The sequence below is a fragment of the Ranitomeya imitator genome, chromosome 5 (genome assembly GCF_032444005.1).
Source record: "Ranitomeya imitator isolate aRanImi1 chromosome 5, aRanImi1.pri, whole genome shotgun sequence".
In the NCBI taxonomy this organism is placed as follows: Eukaryota; Metazoa; Chordata; class Amphibia; order Anura; family Dendrobatidae; genus Ranitomeya; species Ranitomeya imitator.
Genome location: NC_091286.1, coordinates 568,504,393 through 568,527,732, shown reverse-complemented (window position 1 = coordinate 568,527,732; position 23,340 = coordinate 568,504,393). Strand labels below are relative to the sequence as shown.

The following is a 23,340-nucleotide window of genomic DNA, read 5'->3' as shown; positions in this document are numbered from 1 at the left end:
GGGCATTCAAAGTTCTCACCACACATCTAGATAAGTTCCTTGGGGGGTCTAGTTTCCAAAATGGGGTCACTTGTGGAGGGTTTCTACTGGTTAGGTACATCAGGGGCTCTGCAAATGCAACATAATACCCGCAGACCATTCTATCAAAGTCTGCATTCCAAAACGGCGCTCCTTCCTTCCGAGCTCTGCCGTGCGCCCAAACAGTGGTTTACCCCCACATATGGGGTACCAGCATACTCAAGACAAATTGGACAACAACTTTTGGGGTCCAATTTCTCTTGTTACCCTTGTAAAAATAAAAACTTGGGGGCTACAATATCTTTTTTGTGGAAAAAAAAAATATTTTTTATTTTCACGGCTCTGCATTATAAACTTCTGTGAAGCACTTGGGCATTCAAGGTTCTCATCACACATCTAGATAAGTTCCATGGGGGGTCTAGTTTCCAAAATGGGGTCACTTGTGGGGGATTTCTACTGTTTAGGCACATCAGGGGCTCTCCAAACGCGACATGGCGTCCGATCTCAATTCCAGCCAATTCTACATTGAAAAAGTAAAACGGCACTCCTTCTCTTCCAAGCTCTGCGGTGCGCCCTAGCAGTGGTTTACCCCCACATATTGGGTATCAGCGTACTCAGGAGAAATTGCACAACAACTTTTGTGGTCTAATTTCTCCTGTTACCCTTGTGAAAATAAAAATTTGTGGGCAAAAAGATCATTTTTGTGTAAACAAAAGCGATTTTTTTATTTTCACGGCTCTACGTTATAAACTTCTGTGAAGCACTTGGGGGTTCAAAGTGCTCGCCACACATCTAGATAAGTTCCTTAAGGGGTCTAGTTTCCAAAATGGTGTCACTTGTGGGGGGTTTCCACTGTTTAGGCACATCAGGGGCTCTCTAAACGTGACATGGCGTCCGATCTCAATTCCAGCCAATTCTGCATTGAAAAAGTCAAACGGCGCTCCTTCACTTCTAAGTTCTGCGGTGCGCCCTAACAGTGGTTTACCCCCACATATGGGGTATTGGCGTATTCAGGAGAAATTGCATAACAAAATTTATGGTTACATTTCTGTTTTTACACTTGTGAAAATAAAAAAAATGGTTCTGAATTAAGATGTTTGCAAAAAAAAGTTAAATGTTCATTTTTTCCTTCCACATTGTTTCAGTTCCTGTGAAGCACGTAAAGGGTTAATAAACTTCTTGAATGTGGTTTTGAGAACCTTGAGGGGTGTAGTTTTTAGAATGGTGTCACACTTCATTATTTTCTATCATATAGACCCCTCAAAATGACTTCAAATGTGATGTGGTCCCTAAAAAAAAATGGTGTTGTAAAAATGAGAAATTGCTGGTCAACTTTTAACCCTTATAACTCCCTAACAAAAAAAAATTTTGTTTCCAAAATTGTGCTGATGTAAAGTAGACATGTGGGAAATGTTATTTATTAACTATTTTTCGTGACATATCTCTCTGATTTAAGGGCATAAAAATACAAAGTTTGAAAATTGCAAAATTTTAAAAATTTTCGCCATATTTCCGTTTTTTTCATAAATAATCGCAAGTAATATCGAAGAAATGTTACCACTAACATGAAGTACAATATGTCACGAAAAAACAATCTCAGAATCAGCGGGATCCGTTGAAGCGTTCCAGAGTTATAACCTCATAAAGTGACAGTGGTCAGAATTGCAAAAATTGGCTCGGTCATTAAGTACCAAATTGGCTCTGTCACTAAGGGGTTAAAGCACCACTCCAGCGTTTTGTTTTTATTTCAGCTCTAGAGTGGTAGCCATAATCCATGTTTCTTGCCCCTAGTTTGTATTACACTCACAAGCTGCCGTCTTTGCTCTTAAGTGCTATGGATATACGGCATTCCTACAAAAGAGGTGCTCAAGATTGTCCCACTCCATAGGTAATGTATCAAAGTACTTGGCACTCCAAAGAGAATAATGCAGATTCATGATTTTATTATAGGCAATCCACAAAATCATAACGTTTGGGTCCCTAGGCTATATTCAGTGGCAATCCTTATCTGAGGAAGGTCCAGCCTAAGGATCGAAACATTATGATTTTTTGAATTGCCTATAATAAAATTATAAATCTGCATTATTCTCTTTGGAGTGCCAAGTACTTTGATACATTCTTAAGTTCTATGTCACACCCAGAGCAGTTAACACCTCATTTACATATAAATTAAGATTCAAATTACTTGGGAATTCAGGAACATATAGGACGTATATATATATATAAAAGTGGCGATGGATTAATATTTCATAGACTTTCCTATCAAATATGTGATTTAAATGGATTTATCTTTGACAGTTTTCCTTTAAGGCCGGTTTCACGCGTCAGTGGCTCCGGTACGTGAGGTGACAGTTTCTTCACGTACCGGAGCCACTGACTCACGTAGACACATTGAAATCAATGTGTCTCTGCACATGTCAGCGTGTTTTCACGGACCGTGTGTCCGTTTGGAAAACACGGAGACATGTCAGTGTTCGTGGGAGCGCACGTATTACATTAAAGTCAATGGGTCCGTGTAAAACACGTACCGCACACGGACGTTGTCCGTGTGCAAGTCCGTGTGCCGTGCAGGAGACAGCGCTACAGTAAGCGCTGTCCCCCCCATGTGGTGCTGAAGCCGCCATTCATATCTTCTCTGCAGCAGCGTTTGCTGTAGAGAAGATATGAATAATCCTTTTTTTTTTTGTTTCTCGTGTTTAAAATAAAGATCCATGTTCCCAAACCCCCTTCCAACCCCTGTGCGCCCGCCCGCTGTTATTAAAATACTCACCCGGCTCCCTCGCAGTGTCCTGTCCTGGCCGCACCTTCTACTTTATGAGCGGTCACGTGGGGCCGCCCATTACAGTCATGAATATGCGGTTCCACCTCCCATAGGGGTAGAGCCGCATATTCATTACTGTAAATGAGTATTTTAATAACAGCGGGCGCACAGGGGGTGGGAGGGGGGTGGGAACATGGATCTTTATTTTAAACACGAGAAACAAACAAAAAAAAGGATTATTCATATCTTCTCTACAGCAAACGCTGCTGCAGAGAAGATATGAATGGCAGCTTCAGCACCAGATGCAGGGGACAGCGCTTATCTCTAGCACGGTGCGTGTGGTACCCAGTCGGCACACGGGCGGCACACGTGTGCCGCACTGATGTGCCACAGAAACGCATGGGCACACGGACACGGATAATTCCGGTACCGATTTTTCCGGTACCGCAATTATCTGGACGTGTGAGACTGGCCTAAGAGAGAATCTTGGGCGTGCTCAGATAATATGTCCGAGTCCCTGCAACTGCATGATTTTCAGCTGTCTAAACAACAAGCAATCCCCCTGCCTAACAGCCGCAAAATATGCAGCCGCAAGGACTAGAACATATTATCCGAGCACGCCGAAGACATTCAGATTACACCCGAGCATGGTCTGAAAACACGGTATTCGAGCACGTTTACTAAGCTATCACTAGTGAATATCTCTCTCCCCATAACACTTGTAATGTCGATCATTGCTTCTGTTCTTTAACCACGATATAATACAGCAGGAGGAGTCAAGCGGATTCAGGGAGAGGGATTCAGGAGAACTTTAAATAAAAGGAACACAAATGCCTGCTAATTGTGAGCCAAAAAGTCCAGTGGGAGGTCTTACACTGTGATTGACATCCTGAACCTTGGGTGTGGCACGACCACCCACTGGACTCTGAATATTTATCAGAATACACTTTATTTATTGTTGGTTTTATGGTCAATGGTTATTAACATTATTATTACACTTTACCTGATGTTGATATTTTTTTTACATTTTTTTCTGAATTATTGGTCACAGTAACAGCGACTGAAATAGGTTCTCCATGATAATACACCTGCAAGAAATGGTTTACATTGATAAGTATACTTCTAGCTGCATCTGCAAAGACTAGGGTTACGTTCACATGCTTTGGCCAATGCGTCTTTTTTTTTATTTTTTTGCTGTATTGTTTTTGCCACAATGTTTGGAATTGCTAGAACACTGCATTGTGTTTGCTGCAATTTCACTAATGTGATTTTATAATGATATGGAAAAATTACATTAAAAAATATTTTTTCCTGTATCTTCATAAAACTGCAGAAAAAAACAACACTGCAACTACAATGCATCAGCACTGTGTGAACACAGCTTTAAAAATAGATTATAATCATTATTTGATTTTTATAGTTGGTGAAGCATACGCCCCAAGTGTTGGGGTCCTTGAGGTGTGAGGTGTGAGAAAAAGCCACTCTGCCATAGCAGACAAGGCTACAAGGCCAGGGTATTGGACTGAATCTTTGACATTCAGACGCATTTTATATGATGAAACAGGCGCAATAAGCAATGTGACCATACAAGTAGGCGCCATGTCTACTGACCGTTAATAGTGCATTCACTTATATGTTCTACTTTACCTCTTTGGACAGGGAAGCTGTCAGGTGCAAGGGTTTGTCCGACATGAAGAACTGCCAGGACGTTTCTGCCCGGGGCGTGGGTCCAGGTTGGTCAGGAGCAAATTGAATTTTACGAATCAACAAACGCACAGAGTTTCTGCAGAAAGGGAAATTATACTTAATTAATTCATGGATGACCCAATACCATGCGCACATATCCAAACGTTCTCTGTTGATTTTTGTGCAGTAAAAATGCCCCTGGCAACATGAATTTCCAGGTTAGTGTGATTATGGTGATACCAAACCTGTAAAGCTTCTTTTTATTTCAAAATTTGGTTCTATTTCGCCATTTTTCTAGCTACAAGACATTTTTTTCCCATTGACGGAGTTTGTTTTTAGTGTTGGCCAGCTGATTTTTTTATCCATATCAAATTGTGACACAAATAATGTTTTAATCGCTTTTTTTAGTTTCATTAAGGAGATGTGTTGCTGAAAAAAAACAGCAATTTTGTCATGTAAATTTCATTTAAATGACGCTTTTGATGATTGACAGTGACATTTAAATGGTTAAACAGCAGCAAACGGAGCAAGCTCTGGTCACTGCTGTTATAGACAGGTTTCTGGCTAGGAAAAGCAGCCTGCCGCTGTCAGGTGCGGTGTGAGCCTGAGGCCGCTCCGTACGTGGAGGCACGAAGGAGGACATGCTGTTACGTCCTATGTCAGGAAGGAGTAAAGGATTTAAAAATCAAATCTAGAAAACAAAGTTAGTTTTAGTTTAAAAAAAATAGTAAAACATTTTTAACATTTTCTTTCAACAGTTTCTATGCAGATTAGAAACCAGTGGGTGCCGTACCTGCTGGTGATTGCAGCTTACAAGGAAAAAAAGAGTAGTTTTCGGCACAAAAAATGGATAAAAAATGTAAGTTTATTGAATCAAGTTAAAAGTCCATTAAAAGTTAAAACCAAGGTGTTGAGGTTGTAACTTTTAATGAACTTTTAATGAACTTTAAAATTGATTCAATAAACTTACATTTTTTTATCCAGTTGGTTGTGCCGAAAACTACCCTCATTTGTTTCTTTCTGGGTGCAAAAATGCTGCAGAAAATCTTCAACATTAAAACTCACCAAAAAGCTCCTTGTGGGAACGAAGCCTAAGAACTAACGGCCACTGTCTTCCCCCACCCCCACTTGCAGTTCTCAATGTCAATTTTTCAACAGTTTTTTTTTAATACAGTGCTATACCTGGCTACAAAAGGTGTCGTGATACATTTCACACCCAGAACTTAGAAAAGCTGAACGGTTTAGTGAAATATTGACCAACTTACTTTTTGGGAATCCTGTCTTCTAAATTGCTTGTAGAAAATCCTTTAATCTCAAAATCCACACCACAAGCCTTAAAAAAAGGGAAATGGTTAGAAAATATAAATATAACAAAACCTGTTGTAATTGTAAATTATCAAATGTGTTCACTGGATTTCAAAAAAAGCCCCCTGATAAAGGGACAGTTTTCTAAAACTGTTATTTGCTTAACAAACAGGTAATCCCTACATGTGTTGTGGCTGTCGAACAGCCGTGATTCTTGCAGCCTCGGGGACTCGAACATATTTTTCGAAGACACTCTGTTAGCACACGAGCATGCTCCGATAACACCTTGAAAAGCATTCTGTCATCACTATTAATTTCTTAACATAGGAAACTTTACTTGGTTTTGTAATTTTTATTGCTTATCTATAAAAAACAGATGCCATACGGATGACCACACCAACGAAGAATCGTCTGTTTCATGTCAGGATCAACATTGCACATTATTTGCTACGATTTAAGGTTTTTCTACCCGAAATTCCATTATGGGTTCTTTTTTTAATTATCTCCACATTCTCACAATTATTTTTTTATCCTACGCGATTAAAGGTTAAGTTTTAACTACTTGGTTTTGGAATACATCCCCTGTTGGACCATTGAGAGCCATTTGACCTCGAAGCCCAACCAGTGCATACTTCGGTCACCACACCCACACGCTGTCTACCCTCCATATCTCCTGGGATACTTATCTCTAAGGCTGCCGTCACACTAGCAGTATTTGGTCAGTATTTCACATCAGTATTTGTAAGCCAAAACCAGGAGTGGGTGATAAATACAGAAGTGGTGCATATGTTTCTATTATACTTTTCCTCTATTTGTTCCACTCCTGGTTTTGGCTTACAAATACTGATGTGAAATACTGACCAAATACTGCTAGTGTGACGGCAGCCTTACACATAAGTAGTCAGCTGAATTGACACTTTTTTTAATCTTTTGGTTATTTTTATACACGTGTGTGAATTTGGCCTATATGTACATCTCTAGCAGGCTCTTGGAATATTTGCTGTACTCTACAGACTACACGATCTTCTATTCTGGTTACCGTATATTATTTCTTGTCTGTATCAAAATTCTCATTCTATTAAGATAAATAGTTGAAAGCAGAAAGCATCTACTCACTTTCCCCACATCCGATGGAGCTGGCTGAAGACACACTGAGCACGGCAAGTAGTCAGGAAACTGTAAGTGAGAATATAAGGAATAAGAAAAGATCCTAATCATCGGCATTACTGTGACACACTCCACATGGGTAAAGGCAATGTATTTCTAGTGGGTAGATATTCAAGCTACAGGACACGATTGGGCAGGACATATAAGTGATTACCGCCATCAGGAAGGGATAGGCGTTGTTCCCCAATTTTTTCATTAGCCTTTCTTGGACTTTGGTAAGACATTTCACATCTTCCACAGGAGGATAAACCTGGGTCCGTGCAAAGTATAAATCTTTCCGAAAGGTCAGGCCGATCACATCAATATCCTCTTGACCATAGCGGAATGCACAAGTCAGAGTGACATACACTGTGAAAAAGATAATGAATAGTGTACAGTACATGGGGTAGAGAGCAACCATACTGCACCATCTTTGCCAGTTTCTGCTTTGCCTGCTAGGTGGCACCGCGCCTTTGATGCGGGTGATGCTTGACAGCATCTATCCTATTTTATTCCTGAGACTTGTGTCTCTGCTAGTTCAGAAGCTATGAGGTTAATCCTGTTTGGATTTCTTCCTGTTATCAGCACTGGGTGAGGCTGTTCACTATCTAAACTCCTGAGAGCCAGCTCCCACTGTCAGTCAATGTTTGTCCTTCCTGGCTTTATCTGTGTTCTGTGTATCATCCTGATTTATTCTGTTCCCTGACCTCAGCTAGTTTATTGCCGGTTCTCCTGCATGATGATTTTGTACCTCCTGGATTTCACACAGCTACCTGACTATCCTTCTTGCCAGCTTGCTCCACCGAACAGCAGCTGACTCTGGCCCTAGCCTAGGGATTCCTGTTTAAGTCCAGGTTCCTATAGAGGGTGTAAGGTGGCAGCTGGACAGATCATGGATGGGAGGTTTGTGTCACCGAGGTGCTAAGCCTCAGTGATGTAGGACCTGGTGAAGCACAGGAGAAGCAGGCTCCAGCACACATAGTGCTTAGAGGTGTGTTAATGGGCCCGGATTATGGTTCTGGATTTTACGAGCAACTGAAAGAGCTGGGTGGGAACAACTGCTCACTTACCTCCAGTCTTGAAATGTCTGATTTAAGGCAGTTGATGCTGTCTCACTTGGTCTATCTGTGTGCAAGGTGAGGAGGCCTTGCATGTGCTGCTCAGACCCTGCTGGAGTCATAGTAAAGGACTGATATTTAAACGGAGGAGCCCATGCTTTGTATGGACAGGTTATTTTCTATGTTTGTTCTGTAATACCTTTTTATACCTGGAAGAAGCGATTTTTTTTCTCAGCTCATCATAAATCAGTCAGTGACATAAGAGCTAAGCAGTCTGGAGCTCCTACCTCACTGACATGCTTTATGATAAGCTTTGGGTACTGGAGACGTTGCAGAAACACTCGCTCATGTAATAAAACAGGCAGGGAAATGTTTTACCTCATAGAAAGAATCAGCTTTGATTCTCTGCTGTAATATCTGCATACTTTCTTCTCCCCATCGACCCAGGAGCTGTGGTATGATCAGACCATGTTCCTGCACGGTCAGACATGGCCATTACACAGTACACAGCAGGGGAACATTTATAAGATTATCTCAGCACAGGAACATTTTTTTCACACATCAAGTTGTAGAACTTATTACTATTCCAAGATACTGTATATTCATTAAAATGCACTTTGTCTGTGGGACCAGTTAAAGCCAAAAGTATAACAAGTCAGTTCATCTTTATAACTATGGTCACCATATTGACTCATGATGTCGCCATAAAAAAATCCAGTATTTCAAACTTCCACATTACTTACCTTTCTTCCCTTTCAAGAGGTCCGGATCAACTAAAACTACTCCATCTAAGATTTAAAAAAAATGAAAAGAAGAAATTAGTAGCTCTCCAGCTACTGCACATCTACAACACCCAGCCTGCAGCTGTCAGGGAATGATGGGAGTCAGAGGCATATCTAGGGGGTTAGGAAGGGCATATGTCCCAAGCACGGGGGGGGGGGGGGCGTCAGGCATCATGATGCGGTAGTCTGAGTTGTCTCACTGGCGGCTTCATTTTGTTTCTCCCCACTCCCCCTTAGTGAGAGTCGGCAGTTCTATGTGCCGGCTGTCAAGCTGACAGTCGACTCAGAGATTCACTGCCTTCCAGGGATCAATTATACTCGTGTCTTTCAGACGCGAGTACAATTGAAGCCCTGCCCACCTGCTCTTCCAATTCATGGCCACATCATCAGCCTGATTAGGTCAGCTGATCATGCTGCTGATGTCACTTGCCGGCACTGCAGAGGAGGGTACAATGTTGGTGATATGTCATCGTGTGGAGCTTAAGACACCGAAGATTCAATGTAATAGAGAGGGAAAGGATTTGAGGACAAAGTATGGGGAGACACAGTATTGGGAATGAGGGAAGAGATGGATGCAGATACAGTATTGGGAGCGAGAGAAGGGAAGGGTGCAGACAAGGTATTGGGAGTGAGTAAAGATGGGAGCAGACACCAGTATTGGAAGCGAGGGGGAGACGGGTGCAGACACAGTATGAGGACCAAGGGAGGGGTAGATGGGTGGAGACACAGTATTGGGAGAGAGGTTTGAGGGAATGGGTGCAGACACAGTATTGGGAGAAAGGGAGGGGGAATGGATGCAAACAAGTATTGAGAGGGAGATGGGTGCAGACACAGTATGAGGGTGCAGATGGCCGTATTTCTCATAGAAGGATCGCATCGCAATCCTCGGACTAGCCGTCAACTCTCCTGACCTGAACGTGACAGCTGCATAGAAGTACATTATGCTGTCATGCTCCGGTCAGGACAGGAGAGGTGCTGGGTCAGTCCATGTGATGCTCTCACGAGAGATACGGATGTCTGTCTGCGCCCTATTGAACGAAGTGGGATGAGTGAACAAAGTATGAGGAGCAAGGGGGAATGGGTATGGACACAGTATGGGGAGCTGGGGGGATGTGTGAGGAGACAATAGACACTGGGAGTAAATATGTGAGGAGACAGTATGATTAGCGTGTGGGAGGATGAGTGAGGAGACAGTATAGAGGGATGAAAAGTGTGAAGGGGCACAGAATAGAGACTGGGTAGTGTGGGAGGGGAACGGTATAGTGTGAGAAGACAATATGAAGAGAGAGCCCAGTATGGAAAGGAGAGGGCAAGTGTGGAGGAAATGTAGTCTCAGCGTAGTAATACTGCTGTTTTTAAGTGTATACTATGGGAATGTGCTGCAGAAGACGAGAGGAGAAAGCCTACAAAAATACTCCAATTGAAAGCATTTATATTTAAATCAATTAGAATTGAGAGTCCTCAGTGGTTGATACCTTTTAATGGCTAACTGAAAAGATGGTAACATATTGCAAGCTTTCGAGACTACACAGGTCTCTTCATCAGGCAAAGACTAAAAGAAATTAATCTTTGCCTGATTAAGAGACCTGTGTAGTCTCGAAAGCTTGCAATTTGTTACCATCTTTTCAGTTCAGTTGTTACCATCTTTTCAACCACTGAGGACTCTCAATTCTAAATATTTTTCTATCTACTGGCTAACACAGTACCAAGATATATATCTTTCCTGTATTTAAATCAATACATTTTTATTTCAACAAAAGTATGACAAAAGAGAATATAAAAACAATTAAAAAGGAGATATCCTGCAGAATATGACTGGAATATAAGCAGAATACATGAATTTGCGTGAAATGTTCAATACGTTATAAGACAATTCCATTGATCCATGAGGAGAGCAGACACATGCATATCTATATATCAAATTATATTCTAGACAAAAATGGTACAATATCGCCACCTAGCGATGTTTATGGAGATATTAATCTCCATACAAAGAGGATGTATATAAGCACATGTACCGATATGTTAGAAAATCTATAGTTTTGTCCATATGTCAGGGAAAGTGCCAGTGCTCACATAACTGAATTCTTGCCCCAGGTACCAAAATGCCTAGATACACCTCTGATGGGAATTGTAGTTTTGCAAACGTTAGTGAGCAACAAGTTTGTGAGCATGGCTGGGCTATGTAGTACATCGTCAGCTTTCTCCAGTGTCCCATTCATCTACTTACCTACTGGATCCACAGATTCCACATGATCAATGTAATCTCTTTTACCTAGGTATACACTCACCTATGGAAGAAAATAAGTTTATTGCATGTTTGTTAATTACATATACAGTACAAGTAGTTTCTAATGGACTTCTGTGATGTGAATGAAAATGATAATTAATGGGGATCTGTCGCCAGATTTTATTATACAGACTGCACATGTTATTAAATAGGTCTTATATGGCCCCTGTACACATTAGATAAAAGTCACCAATGATTGTGGATTTTGATTATAATGGTTGAATAAGGCTGTTTTGGAGACTGTTAGTTTTGACTGATGCCGAATGTCAACCTTCAAAACACAGATCAGCATGTTGAACGTTTTCGCCCAATAGCCGCATGATCAGCAAGTGAAATCCCAGATCGGTTTATTCGCCAACAAATGGGCTATCTGCCCATTTTTTGTCTAATGTGTATAGGGGGCCTGATGAGGCTGGTGTACTTATGTTAAAAAATCCATGTCAAAATGACTGCATAATCCTTTTTTAAATATATATATTTTTCCTACTTAATATAAAAATGATCATTTTAATATTAGGATTACGCAGCCATTTCTAAATGGATTTTCAAAGTAAATATACCAGTCTCATAAAATCTTTTTAGTAATCTATGCAGTTGATATTGTAAAATCTAGTAACAGATCCACTTTTTAGGCCTCATTTAGATCTGTTTTTCAAGTACATGTTCTATGCATTTTGATTTTTTTTTTTTCACAGAAAGAACACATACCCATTATAGTATATGGTGCTGTTTGCGTGTTCCTATTTTTTTTCTTTTTGCAGACTGTGTGTCTGGAAACATTCCCTGAGACATTTTGAGTCACGAAACACCATGACCTATAGAAGTCTATGGGTCTGAGTATATCATGGACAGCACATAGATGCCACCCATGTGCAATGTGTGTGCTGTCCAATTCATTTTTAACACTATAACGCTATGTTCACACATTATTTTTAATTGTGATTAATAAAATATTAATGATTCATAGTTAAAATAGTCCTATGCCTGACCCAAGGTTATCCTCGGATAGGGCTATTTTACATTTGAATTATTCATTAATATTTTAATGATCACAATAAAAGTTAAATTTAAATTATTCTTCACGTGTATTCTCGGCCCCCTTTTCCTCTATAATAAACCTATTAAGTGGCATACATGTCATGTGAATATAAATACGGGAGGGAGGGACATTTATTGATGTATAAAACAGTGGATCCCATACGGATGAAAAATTGACAATTTTGTTTCAGGATGAAAATCAGACGATATTTAAGATGCTCGTCTGAATTTAGCCTAAGGGCTCATACCCGTCACCATAAAAAAAAGAAACAGTCCAATATCGGGCCAGAAAAGTGGGATGGGTGTCATGCAAGTGTCATGCGATTTTCTTGCAAGTACACCGTGATTTTTATCACCTAACATCCGAATGACATCCGATTTACCTGCAAATGTGATCTGATTACAATGCGATTTTAACATGAGCTTTAACATAGAGTAATTCTCTGTCACTTACACATAATTTTCAAAGGTTATATATACTATACATATACATATATATGTGTATATATATACAGTGGGGCAAAAAAGTATTTAGTCAGTCAGCAATAGTGCAAGTTCCACCACTTAAAAAAAAAGATGAGAGGCGTCTGTAATTTACATCATAGGTAGACCTCAACTATGGGAGACAAACTGTGAAAAAAAAATCCAGAAAATCACATTGTCTGTTTTTTTAACAATTTATTTGCATATTATGGTGGAAAATAAGTATTTGGTCAGAAACAAAATTTCATCTCAATACTTTGTAATATATCCTTTGTTGGCATTGACAGAGGTCAAACGTTTTCTGTAAGTCTTCACAAGGTTGCCACACACTGTTGTTGGTATGTTGGCCCATTCCTCCATGCAGATCTCCTCTAGAGCAGTGATGTTTTTGGCTTTTCGCTTGGCAACACGGACTTTCAACTCCCTCCAAAGGTTTTCTATAGGCTTGAGATCTGGAGACTGGCTAGGCCATTCCAGGACCTTGAAATGCTTCTTACGAAGCCACTCCTTCGTTGCCATGTTGAAAGACCCAGCCACGTTTCATCTGCAATGCCCTTGCTGATGGAAGGAGGTTTGCACTCAAAATCTCACGATACATGGCCCCATTCATTCTTTCATGTACCCGGATCAGTCGTCCTGGCCCCTTTGCAGAGAAACAGCCCCAAAGCATGATGTTTCCACCACCATGCTTTACAGTAGGTATGGTGTTTGATGGATGCAACTCAGTATTCTTTTTCCTCCAAACACGACAAGTTGTGTTTCTACCAAACAGTTCCAGTTTGGTTTCATCAGACCATAGGACATTCTCCCAAAACTCCTCTGGATCATCCAAATGCTCTCTAGCAAACTTCAGACGGGCCCGGACATGTACTGGCTTAAGCAGTGGGACACATCTGGCACTGCAGGATCTGAGTCCATGGTGGCGTAGTGTGTTACTTATGGTAGGCCTTGTTACATTGGTCCCAGCTCTCTGCAGTTCATTCACTAGGTCCCCCCGCGTGGTTCTGGGATTTTTGCTCACCGTTCTTGTGATCATTCTGACCCCACGGGGTGGGATTTTGCCTGGAGCCCCAGATCGAGGGAGATTATCAGTGGTCTTGTATGTCTTCCATTTTCTAATTATTGCTCCCACTGTTGATTTCTTCACTCCAAGCTGGTTGGCTATTGCAGATTCAGTCTTCCCAGCCTGGCGCAGGGCTACAATTTTGTTTCTGGTGTCCTTTGACAGCTCTTTGGTCTTCACCATAGTGGAGTTTGGAGTCAGACTGTTTGAGGGTGTGCACAGGTGTCTTTTTATACTGATAACAAGTTTAAACAGGTGCCATTACTACAGGTAATGAGTGGAGGAAAGAGGAGACTCTTAAAGAAGAAGTTACAGGTCTGTGAGAGCCAGAAATCTTGATTGTTTGTTTCTGACCAAATACTTATTTTCCACCATAACATGCAAATAAATTGTTAAAAAAAACAGACAATGTGATTTTCTGGATTTTTTTTTCTCAGTTTGCCTCCCATAGTTGAGGTCTACCTATGATGTAAATTACAGACGCCTCTCATCTTTTTAAGTGGTGGAACTTGCACTATTGCTGACTGACTAAATACTTTTTTGCCCCACTGTATGTATATATATATATATATATATATATATATATATATACACTACTCAAAAAAATAAAGGAAACACTAAAATCCCACATCCTAGATATCACTGAATGAAATATTCCAGTTGTAAATCTTTATTCATTACATAGTGGAATGTGTTGAGAACAATAAAACCTAAAAATGATCAATGTAAATCACAGGTAATATCCCATGGAGGGCTGGAGTTGGAATGATGCTCAAAATCAAAGTGGAAAATGAAGTTACAGGCTGATCCAACTTCAGTGGAAATGCCTCAAAATAAAGAAATGATGCTCAGTAGTGTGTGTGGCCTCAATGTGCCTGTATGACCTCCCTACAATGCCTGGGCATGCTCCTGATGAGGCGGCGGATGATCTCCTGAGGGATCTCCTTCCAGACCTGGACTAAAGCATCTGCCAACTCTTGCACAGTCTGTGGTGCAACTTGATGTTGGTGGATGGTGCGAGATATGATGTCCCAGATGTATTCAGGTCCAGGGAACAGGTGGGACAGTCCATAACTTCAATGCCTTCATCTTGCAGGAACTGCTGACACACTCCAACCACACGAGGTCTGCCATTGTCCTGCATTAGGAGGAACCCAGGGCCAACCGCACAAGCATATGGTCTCAGAAGAGGTCTGAGGATCTCATCTTGGTACCTAATGGCAGTGAGGCACATGGAGGGCTGCGTGGCCCTCCAAAGAAATGCCACCCCACACCATTACTGACCCATTGCCAAATCAATCATGCTAAGGGATGTTACTGGCAGCAGATCACTCTTCACGGCATCTCTAGACTCTGTCACGTCTATCACATGTGCTCAGTGTGAACCTGCTTTCATCTGTGAAGAGCACAGGGCGCCAGTGGCAAATTTGCCAATCCTCGTGTTCTGTGGCAAATGCTAAGCATCCTGCACGGTGTTGGGTTGTGAGCACAACCCCCATCTGTGGACGTCGGGCACTCAGGCCATCCTCATGGAGTCGGTTTCTAACAGTTTGTGCAGACACATGAACATTTGTGGCCCTCTGGAGGTCATTTTGCAGGGCTCTGGTAGTGCTCCTCCTGTTCCTCCTTGCACAAAGGCTGAGGTAGCAGTCCTGCTGCTGGGTTGTTGCCCTCCTATGGTCACCTCCACATGGCCTGTCTCCTGGTTGCGCCTCCAGCCTCTGAACACTACTCTGACAGACATACCAAACCTTCTTGCCACAGCTCGCATTGATGTGCCATCCTGGATGAGCTGCACTACCTGAGCCACATGTGTGGGTTGTAGAGTCCTTCTCATGCTACCATGAGTGTGAAAGCACAACCAACATTCAAAAGTGACCAAAACATCAGCCAGAAAGCATTGGTACTGAGATGTGGTCTGTGGTCCCCACCCGCAGAACCACTGCTTTATTGAGTGTGTCTTGATAATTGCCAATAATTTCCATTTGTTGTCTATTCCATTTGCACAACAGCATGTGAAATTGTCAAACAGTGTTGCTTCCTAAGTGAACGGTTTGATTTTCACAGAAGTTTGATTTACTTGGAGTTATATTCTGTTTAAGTGTTCCCTTTATTTATTTTTTTTTGAGCGGTGTATATAGTAAGACAGTGAGGGGAATTTTATGCAAGGGCCATTATGTATCCAGTAGAATGTGCTTAGAGGCATATTGAACCCGCTGGAGTGCATTGTAATCACAGCTACAGATATGGTTGCAATGCAAGATAAAAATGATTGTGGATTAACTTAATTAACCAGCAGGAGAGCGTAGAGCTGGGGGCAGATGTTTATAGCCTGAGAAGGCAGTAATACCCATGGATCTTTCCAGGCTATTAATATCAGCTCACAACTGCATACTAAACCTTTACTGGTTATAGAAATGCCCCCCCTCCCCCCAAGAAAAAGTAGGGTCCCCCTAATTGATGACGAGCAAAGGTTAGGCAGAAAGCTGTGGGCAGATATTAATAGCTTAGGATGGAGCCATGGATATTGGCCCTGTCCCAGACTAAAAACATTAGCTCTCAGCCGCCCCAGAAAAGGCGTATCCGTAAGATGTGCCAAATTTGGCACTTAGCCTCACTCTTCCCACTTGCCGTGGTACGGTGGGAAGTGAGTGATAGTATTGGGGTTGATGTCACCTTTGTATTGTCAGGTAACATTTAGCCCAGGGGTTAGTAATGGAGAGGCATCTACAATACACACCCATTACTAATTGTCAAAAAATTATCCAAAAAATAACACTCTGAATAAAGTTCTTTATTTGAACAAATGACACAGACTTCTTTATTGACTCTAAATTAACCAAACACTTACTCTCCTTACACCCAATCCACTGAAGCCAATGTCACCTGTAAAAGAATTAAAATAATACACAACCATATTCCTTATCTGTCCGACATGAAGCTAATAATCCATTTAGCCCGTGACACGTCTAGCTTTGCTACATCTTGATGGCAGGCTGCTTCTTTGCATAATGCGACTATACAGCCTGCCATCCGGCAGAGATACTGAGCTGCGTGTGCTTGCTCAGTGTCTACCGGTGACGTACTAAAGTTGAATGAGCAGCGTTCATATCTAATGAACTGGTTTCACCTCACTGATGACACCGCGAATGTGAGAAAGTTCTCACGCTTGTGGTGCCATCAGAAAGGTCATCCGGGTTTACAGTAGTGCTCGTGAATTGAGTTGAACTGAGTTCATTGGCTCTGAACCAAATTTTTTTTTTAGAAAATGGCTGATGGTAAATACTGACAACTGACCAAATATTGGTGAAAATCTCATCCGAAACACTGATGGAAATCGGGTAATTTTTTTAATGTACGAGAGAAAGACGGACGGCTGAATGCGACCTTAATATCAGAAAAATGATGGGAGCATTCTAATAAAAATATGCATAATGTTTATCGGGCAACATACTGGTCTTAGGCCTCATTTAGAAAATTGCTATTTTTATATTACGTTAAAGCACCAACCGTTGTTCATCAGTATTTATTTTTATTTGTGTATTATCAGTGTTTTGTCAGTGCCAATTTTTACCATCAGTGTTTCATCAGTTATTTTCACTTATGAAAAAAAAATGACAGCTTCTCCTGTACATTGTAATGTGAATCACGGACAGCACACATAGACTTGTATGTGTGATTTTGATCCACGACTTGGAATAAAAAAGGTCTGTCTGCAAATAAACATGGACAGGTGAGCAGTCCCACGGAGTATAATGGGTACATATTCAATTAGTGAAAATCATGAATAGAACACGCATGTGAAATATAGATATCTGAATGAGACTCTAGACAAAGAACTGGTATTTATACTCCATTTATCATGATACATATATTTAACTTAGATAAAAACGTTGATGCTATTTTTGCTGGTGGGTATAATTTATTATATTTGTATATATAATAAGTAAATTATCTTACATACACATAAAGCGTACCTCCACATTCAAAAGAAAACTATCATAGTGAAGGACTTGGCACTATTTTCCTAAATCACTCTGTTACGTGATTTTTCTGTTAAGCTGCAGCACGGACCACCCGAGATCTGTGCGGCGGGCTGCAATAAACTAGGCGGCGTACTGCTTACCGCTCTTAGTTACCATCTTCAGCGTGGGAGAGAGCACCCTAAGATCTTATGGCGCTCACTCCCACCCTGAAGCCTAGCAGAGGGATGCTGTCTTGTCATGGGCGGTCCATGCTGCGCGTTAACAGCAAAAATACAAATAAAGCAGTTTAGAAAAGACCTGCACTGATTTAGTCCTGCACTCTACCCAATTTTTTTTTTTAAAGTGAAGGTACGCGTTAAAGAAAATAGAAGACAAAACATTGGTTGGAGTAGAGGACTAAATCAGTGCAGGCTGGTAAAACATTGGTTATGTTGCATATAGAGGAATACTAACCGCTTTGTCACGGGAGGTTTTCTTAAAGATAATATGTCTGGATTTCTTGTCTCCACTCATGTTGCTGTGAGTTTATTACAAGGATGTGCAGCCTGCTGATATAGACAGATAAGTCATTATATATTGGATTGTCATACGCTTATACTTTCTTTGTCTCTCATATAAGATGTAAGCATGTGTGTACAACCCCTGGCAAAAATTATGGAATCACCGGCCTTGGAGGATGTTCATTCAGTTGTTTAATTTTGTGGAAAAAAAGCAGATCACAGACATGGCACAAAACTAAAGTCATTTCAAATGGCAATTTTCTGGCTTTAAGCAAAAAATGTGGTAGTCTGTAGTGGTTACTTTTTTAACCAAGCATATGGAAAAATTATGGAATCACTCAATTCTGAGGGAAGAAATCACGCAATGTTGCAAAAGATGTTGGTTGTTCACAGTCAGCTGTGTCTAAAATCTGGACCAAATACAAACAACATGAGAAGGTTATTAAAGGCAAACATACTGGTAGACCAAGGAAGATATCAAAGCGTCAAGACCGGAAACTTAAAGTAATATGCCTCCAAAACAGGAAATTCACAACAAAACAAATGAGGAACGAATGGGTGGAAATTGGAGTCAACGTCTGTGACCGAACTGTAAGAAACCGCCTAAACGAAATGGGATTTACATACAGAAAAGCTAAATGAAAGCCATCATTAATTAACACATAAACAGAAAAAAACAAGCTTACAATGGGCTAAGGAAAAGCAATCTTGGACTGTGGATGACTGGATGAAAGTCCTATTCAGTGTGGAATCGCGAATCTGCATTGGGCAAGGTGATGATGCTGGAACTTTTGTTTGGTGCTGTTCCAATGAGATTGATAGAGATGACTGCCTGAAGAGAACATGCAAATTTCCACAGTCATTAATGATATAGGGCTGCATGTCAGGTAAAGGCACTGGGGAGATGGCTGTGATTACATATCCAATAAATGCACATATTTATGTTGATATTTTGGACACTTTTCTTATCCCATCCATTGAAAGGATGTTTGGGGATGATGAAATCATTTTTAAAGATGATAATGCATCCTGCCATAGAGCAAAAACTGTGAAAACATTCCTTGAAAAAAGACACATAAGGTCAATGTCATGGCCTGCAAATAGTCTGGATCTCAATCCAACTGAAAATCTTTGGTGGAAGTTGAAGAAAATGGTCCATGACAAGGCTCCAACCTACAACGCTGATCTGGCAACAGCAATCAGAGAAAGTTGGAGCCAGATTGATGAAGAATCCTGTTTGACACTCAGTAAGTCCATGCCTCAGAGCCTGCAAGATGTTATAAAAGCCAGAGGTGGGGCAACAAAATACTAGTGATGTGTTGGAGTTTTCTGTTTGTTTGTTTTGGAGCGCCCCCAGACGCAGGGCCACGGGTTACTCGGTACCAGTCCTCTCTGTCTCGATGCTGGGGTTGTCACGGTGGCTAGACCCGGTCCGTGACCCTGCTAAGGGGCGTCCAATAAAAGGGGTGATGAAAGTTTGTCAAGGGTTCGTGATGCCACCTGTGGTCTTCGGTCAGGGTGACCGACGCTGCTTCGGGGTCCGCTGGGGTGATGGAATGGCAGCTAGATGGTATACCTTCCCACAGGTGAAGTATATCCCCAGGGCTTCCCAGTAGTGTAGGTGGCGATGATGTGAGGCGCAGCTAATAACGAGGACACAGGGTTGCAGTCTCTTTACCTTTTTACTGAAGACTTCGGGATCCGCGATCCAGAGCACTGCTAACTGGGCTGGCTGAGTCCGGCCGGTCCGAAGGCACATCCAGAGTTCCCTTTGCAGGTGGAAATCAGTGCCTACCAACTAGCGCCTGTGTGTTGTAGTCCTTCCCTGCTGAGCATTCGGGATAGTCCTCACAACTTTCGTGTTCGTTCTTTCTCTTCTCCGTCCCCCAAGTTTATCTGGCTAGGACGCACCCGTATGATGGGTAGGCTCGGAGCTATTCTGGGACCCTAGAGATGCCCCTCTCCAACTTTGCCCCGTATGTCTGCTTAGGTGATGTAAGGTAGACAGCCAACCTAAAATCAACTGTCCTGCCGCTGTTTGAAGTAATGCTTGAAGTCTGTTACTTCCTTGGCGTTCCGGCCACCGGCTACGCGCCTCAGTAGGATGTTGCCGATCTCGGGGCATGACTCCTACTGGTTATCTCCTTGTGCTGCGATTTCATTTCTCACTTCTTTCCTTAGGATGCCGCCACAAGGTAGTGCAGGCGTGGCTCCGTACGTTCTGTCCTTTCTGCTAGGTACCTGCCAGGAACCCACCTCTGACAGGTCCTCCCTGGAGCTCTCCCAGGCTGCGTTCTCTCTAACTTCCTATCCAACCCCCAGTTTTACCAAAGTGTGAGGAGTGGCCTAATACATAGTGCCTTTTGCTCCCCCTGGTGGCCGGAGTGTGAAGTGTAATGTGTGACTGTGATACCTGGTCAGGTGAACTCCTTTAGTGCAATCAGACATAACATCACTCCCCTTAGTGGCAGAGCGACATTACTGCAACAACCAGGACTCTGGGGCGCTGCACTCCCCCCCCCCCCCCCCCCCCCCGGTTAAATCCAGTACTCCCAGACTGGGAAAAGAACAATAATACATGTTAGAAAAAGACATACAAAATTTTGAAATGCTATGAATAGGTAAATATAACAGTGCTTCCCTTTATGGGAGGTGAGGTCACTTGAACGTTACAAACAGAAACATATTGAAACATTTTAAATAACATCCTAACTTACTAACTATAAATAATTTCCTTTACCCAGCCGGGTATTCTACTAAGGGAAAAACTTTGAACAATAATTTAACTTTTCCTTTAAGGGCATATAAGCTGAACCCACTAAAGGCTTACTATAAAACACTATGGTACAAAATTAACATTTTCTTTACTTCTTCGACTTCACATATGCAGGACCACCTAGCTACTTGTCTGGGCCTACTGCATCTCTTCTTCTAGGTCCACGGCAACCATCTCTCTATGGTTTTCAGGAGGACTCACTAACCCCTACGGGTTCACTTACTAGCTCTCTAGCTACATGTAAACATTATTACTATCTTACTACTTAAGGCAACATTATCAAAGTGCAACAAGTAAACATTCCCTTTAAGAGGAAAAATCAGTCTTTTCTGAGATAGTGCAATCAATCAACAATTTCTGTCATAAACTTTAAGACAAGAGAAACTTTCATGTCGTCATCAGGAATAGTTTCTTCGCAAAGTCTTCTTTCCTTGTAAAACCAGTAGGGAGCACCTTTAAGAAGGTGCAAACTATTTACAAAACCAGTTCATGAATCATTCACCGTCCATGATTCGGTAGTCTCTTGAAACACTGATGAACTTGTACAAAAAACGTAAAACAATAGGGATCCCAGGTCAACAAAGGGATCCCTTTAAGAAATAACCCTAGACGGGTTTAAGGCAGCAAAAGCAGGAAACAGTTAACTATTTACAGTCTCGGTTCTCTGAGGTTCTCTGAGGTTTAGTGCTGTAATGGCTTTACCTCACACACCATCCTTCTCGGCTGAGAACGGGTGGGACTCAAGGTTACCTGACGAGTCTGAGCAACTTGGGAGTCCGCAGCAGAGGTCGCAATCGTTCCTTCTGCGACGGGTTCGGCCTTCCGGGCCGGGGTTGCAGCAAGGAGGGCTGTGCACCTTTGGACACCGTGGGCCCACCAGCCAGCTCCTCTTAACCAGGTCATAGGTCGCGGTCGGCGTCAGCTTGCCCCCAGCAAGGTTCCACCTCGTCCCGAGTGACACACACCGTCAACGGCGTCCCGATCTCCTGGATGACTTCCCTCCCCTCCTGGGGATTGAAGAGGACTACGACACCCCACTGCGGTAGAGGATCCTCCCTCAAGTCGACCAAGGCCCCGGGTTTGGTTTCCTCCTTCCACTCCACCAATCGGTGCCGCTGGTACTCCTCCCAGGTGAGGACCATAAGATCTGGTCCTCTCGGTCCACTATGGGGTAGCGATGCAACTGGGCCCCCTGTTGTGAGTTCTGCTCTTGGGCTCCCTCCGGTGGTTTTAAGTGGAATGGCTGCTCCTTGGATTTAGCAGTCTGCAGCTGCTTCCACTGATTGTCTTTCTGCTCGGCTATTTATGCCTGGCTCTTCCTTCAGCCAGTGCCACTTGTCTATGGTTCCTGGTTGGATTCACATCTCTCTTGGATTTCCCTGATATTCTGACCAGTTCTGCAAAGATAAGTCCTTGCTTTGCTCTTTTCTGTCCACATGTTGTGGACTTATTCGTTCTGTGCATTCTATGTTTTGTCCAGCTTGTCAGTATGGATTAATTCAGTTAAGCTGGAAGCTCTGGGAAGCAGATTTACCCTCCACACCTTTAGTCAGGTGTGGAGACTTTTGTAAACTCTGTGTGGATTTTTGTAGTTTTTAATACTGACCGCACAGTATTCTATCCTGTCCTATCTATCTAGCTACGTGGAAAAACGCGTGCACTATTAAGTGGTGGTGCAAAAAGGTAGGTTCCCACACCTTAACGTAAGTCAAATGATAAACCTTTAAACTCAACTTATAATGCTCAGGTGAAGTTTTATTGTAGTACTAGAAACGTTTCGGTCCGCAAATCTTCCAAACGCATACCTTTTGTACATTCTTATCATCCCTTTGCATACGTTTTACATAAGTCCATCCGTAAACACTGGCACCTTCTATCAAGTGCCCACCCGGAGGTCCCTGAGTTCCATGAACCCTTTCTTCCATGCTTTAGGCGGGCCCCCAATCTCAGGGACACACTGGTTAAAGCAGATATTGGCACAAATAAATTGGTCCCGCGCCAACGCTTTTTACAAAACCCACGCACTGGAACATTCCCCTGCCTTCATTGCTCACAGTGCAATAACGTACAGAAGGGTTCTACATTTCATCACCCTCAGTCGGGCAAGACTTTTCCTATTACGGATTTCTTTACTTGTGACACGACATGGGCCATATACCTAATTAAATGTCCTTGCGGCTTACTGTATGTAGGCGAAACGACTCAAGCCATCCGCAACCGAATTTCCAAACACAAATCCACCATACGTTGTCAAAACCTGTTACTACCTATTCCATCACATTTCAGTGACAAAGGCCACAGTATCTCTCAACTTAAGTTTCAGGTCATTGAGCACATCCTCCAACTAAGACGAGGAGGCAACAGAATACTTCATCTGAAACGTAGAGAGGCCTTTTGGATGCATACATTAGACACACTACATCCTAAAGGCCTAAATAGAGACTACGA

General features: G+C 42.1%; 1 protein-coding gene across 1 annotated transcript in view; it reads right to left on the bottom strand.

Moving 5' to 3' along the window:
• SAG (S-antigen visual arrestin) overlaps positions 1-23,340 on the bottom strand; it is a 78,908-nt gene that overhangs the window by 32,750 nt on the left and 22,818 nt on the right. Inside the window, exons 2-9 of the mRNA XM_069727775.1 lie at positions 18,070-18,164; positions 10,987-11,047; positions 8,718-8,762; positions 7,092-7,285; positions 6,887-6,946; positions 5,731-5,798; positions 4,427-4,562; positions 3,783-3,867 (exon numbers count right to left, since the gene is read on the bottom strand). Of these exons, the coding sequence (XP_069583876.1) occupies positions 3,783-3,867; positions 4,427-4,562; positions 5,731-5,798; positions 6,887-6,946; positions 7,092-7,285; positions 8,718-8,762; positions 10,987-11,047; positions 18,070-18,129 (709 nt within the window). The 5' untranslated portion in view covers positions 18,130-18,164. The remainder of the gene's footprint in view (positions 1-3,782; positions 3,868-4,426; positions 4,563-5,730; positions 5,799-6,886; positions 6,947-7,091; positions 7,286-8,717; positions 8,763-10,986; positions 11,048-18,069; positions 18,165-23,340) is intronic.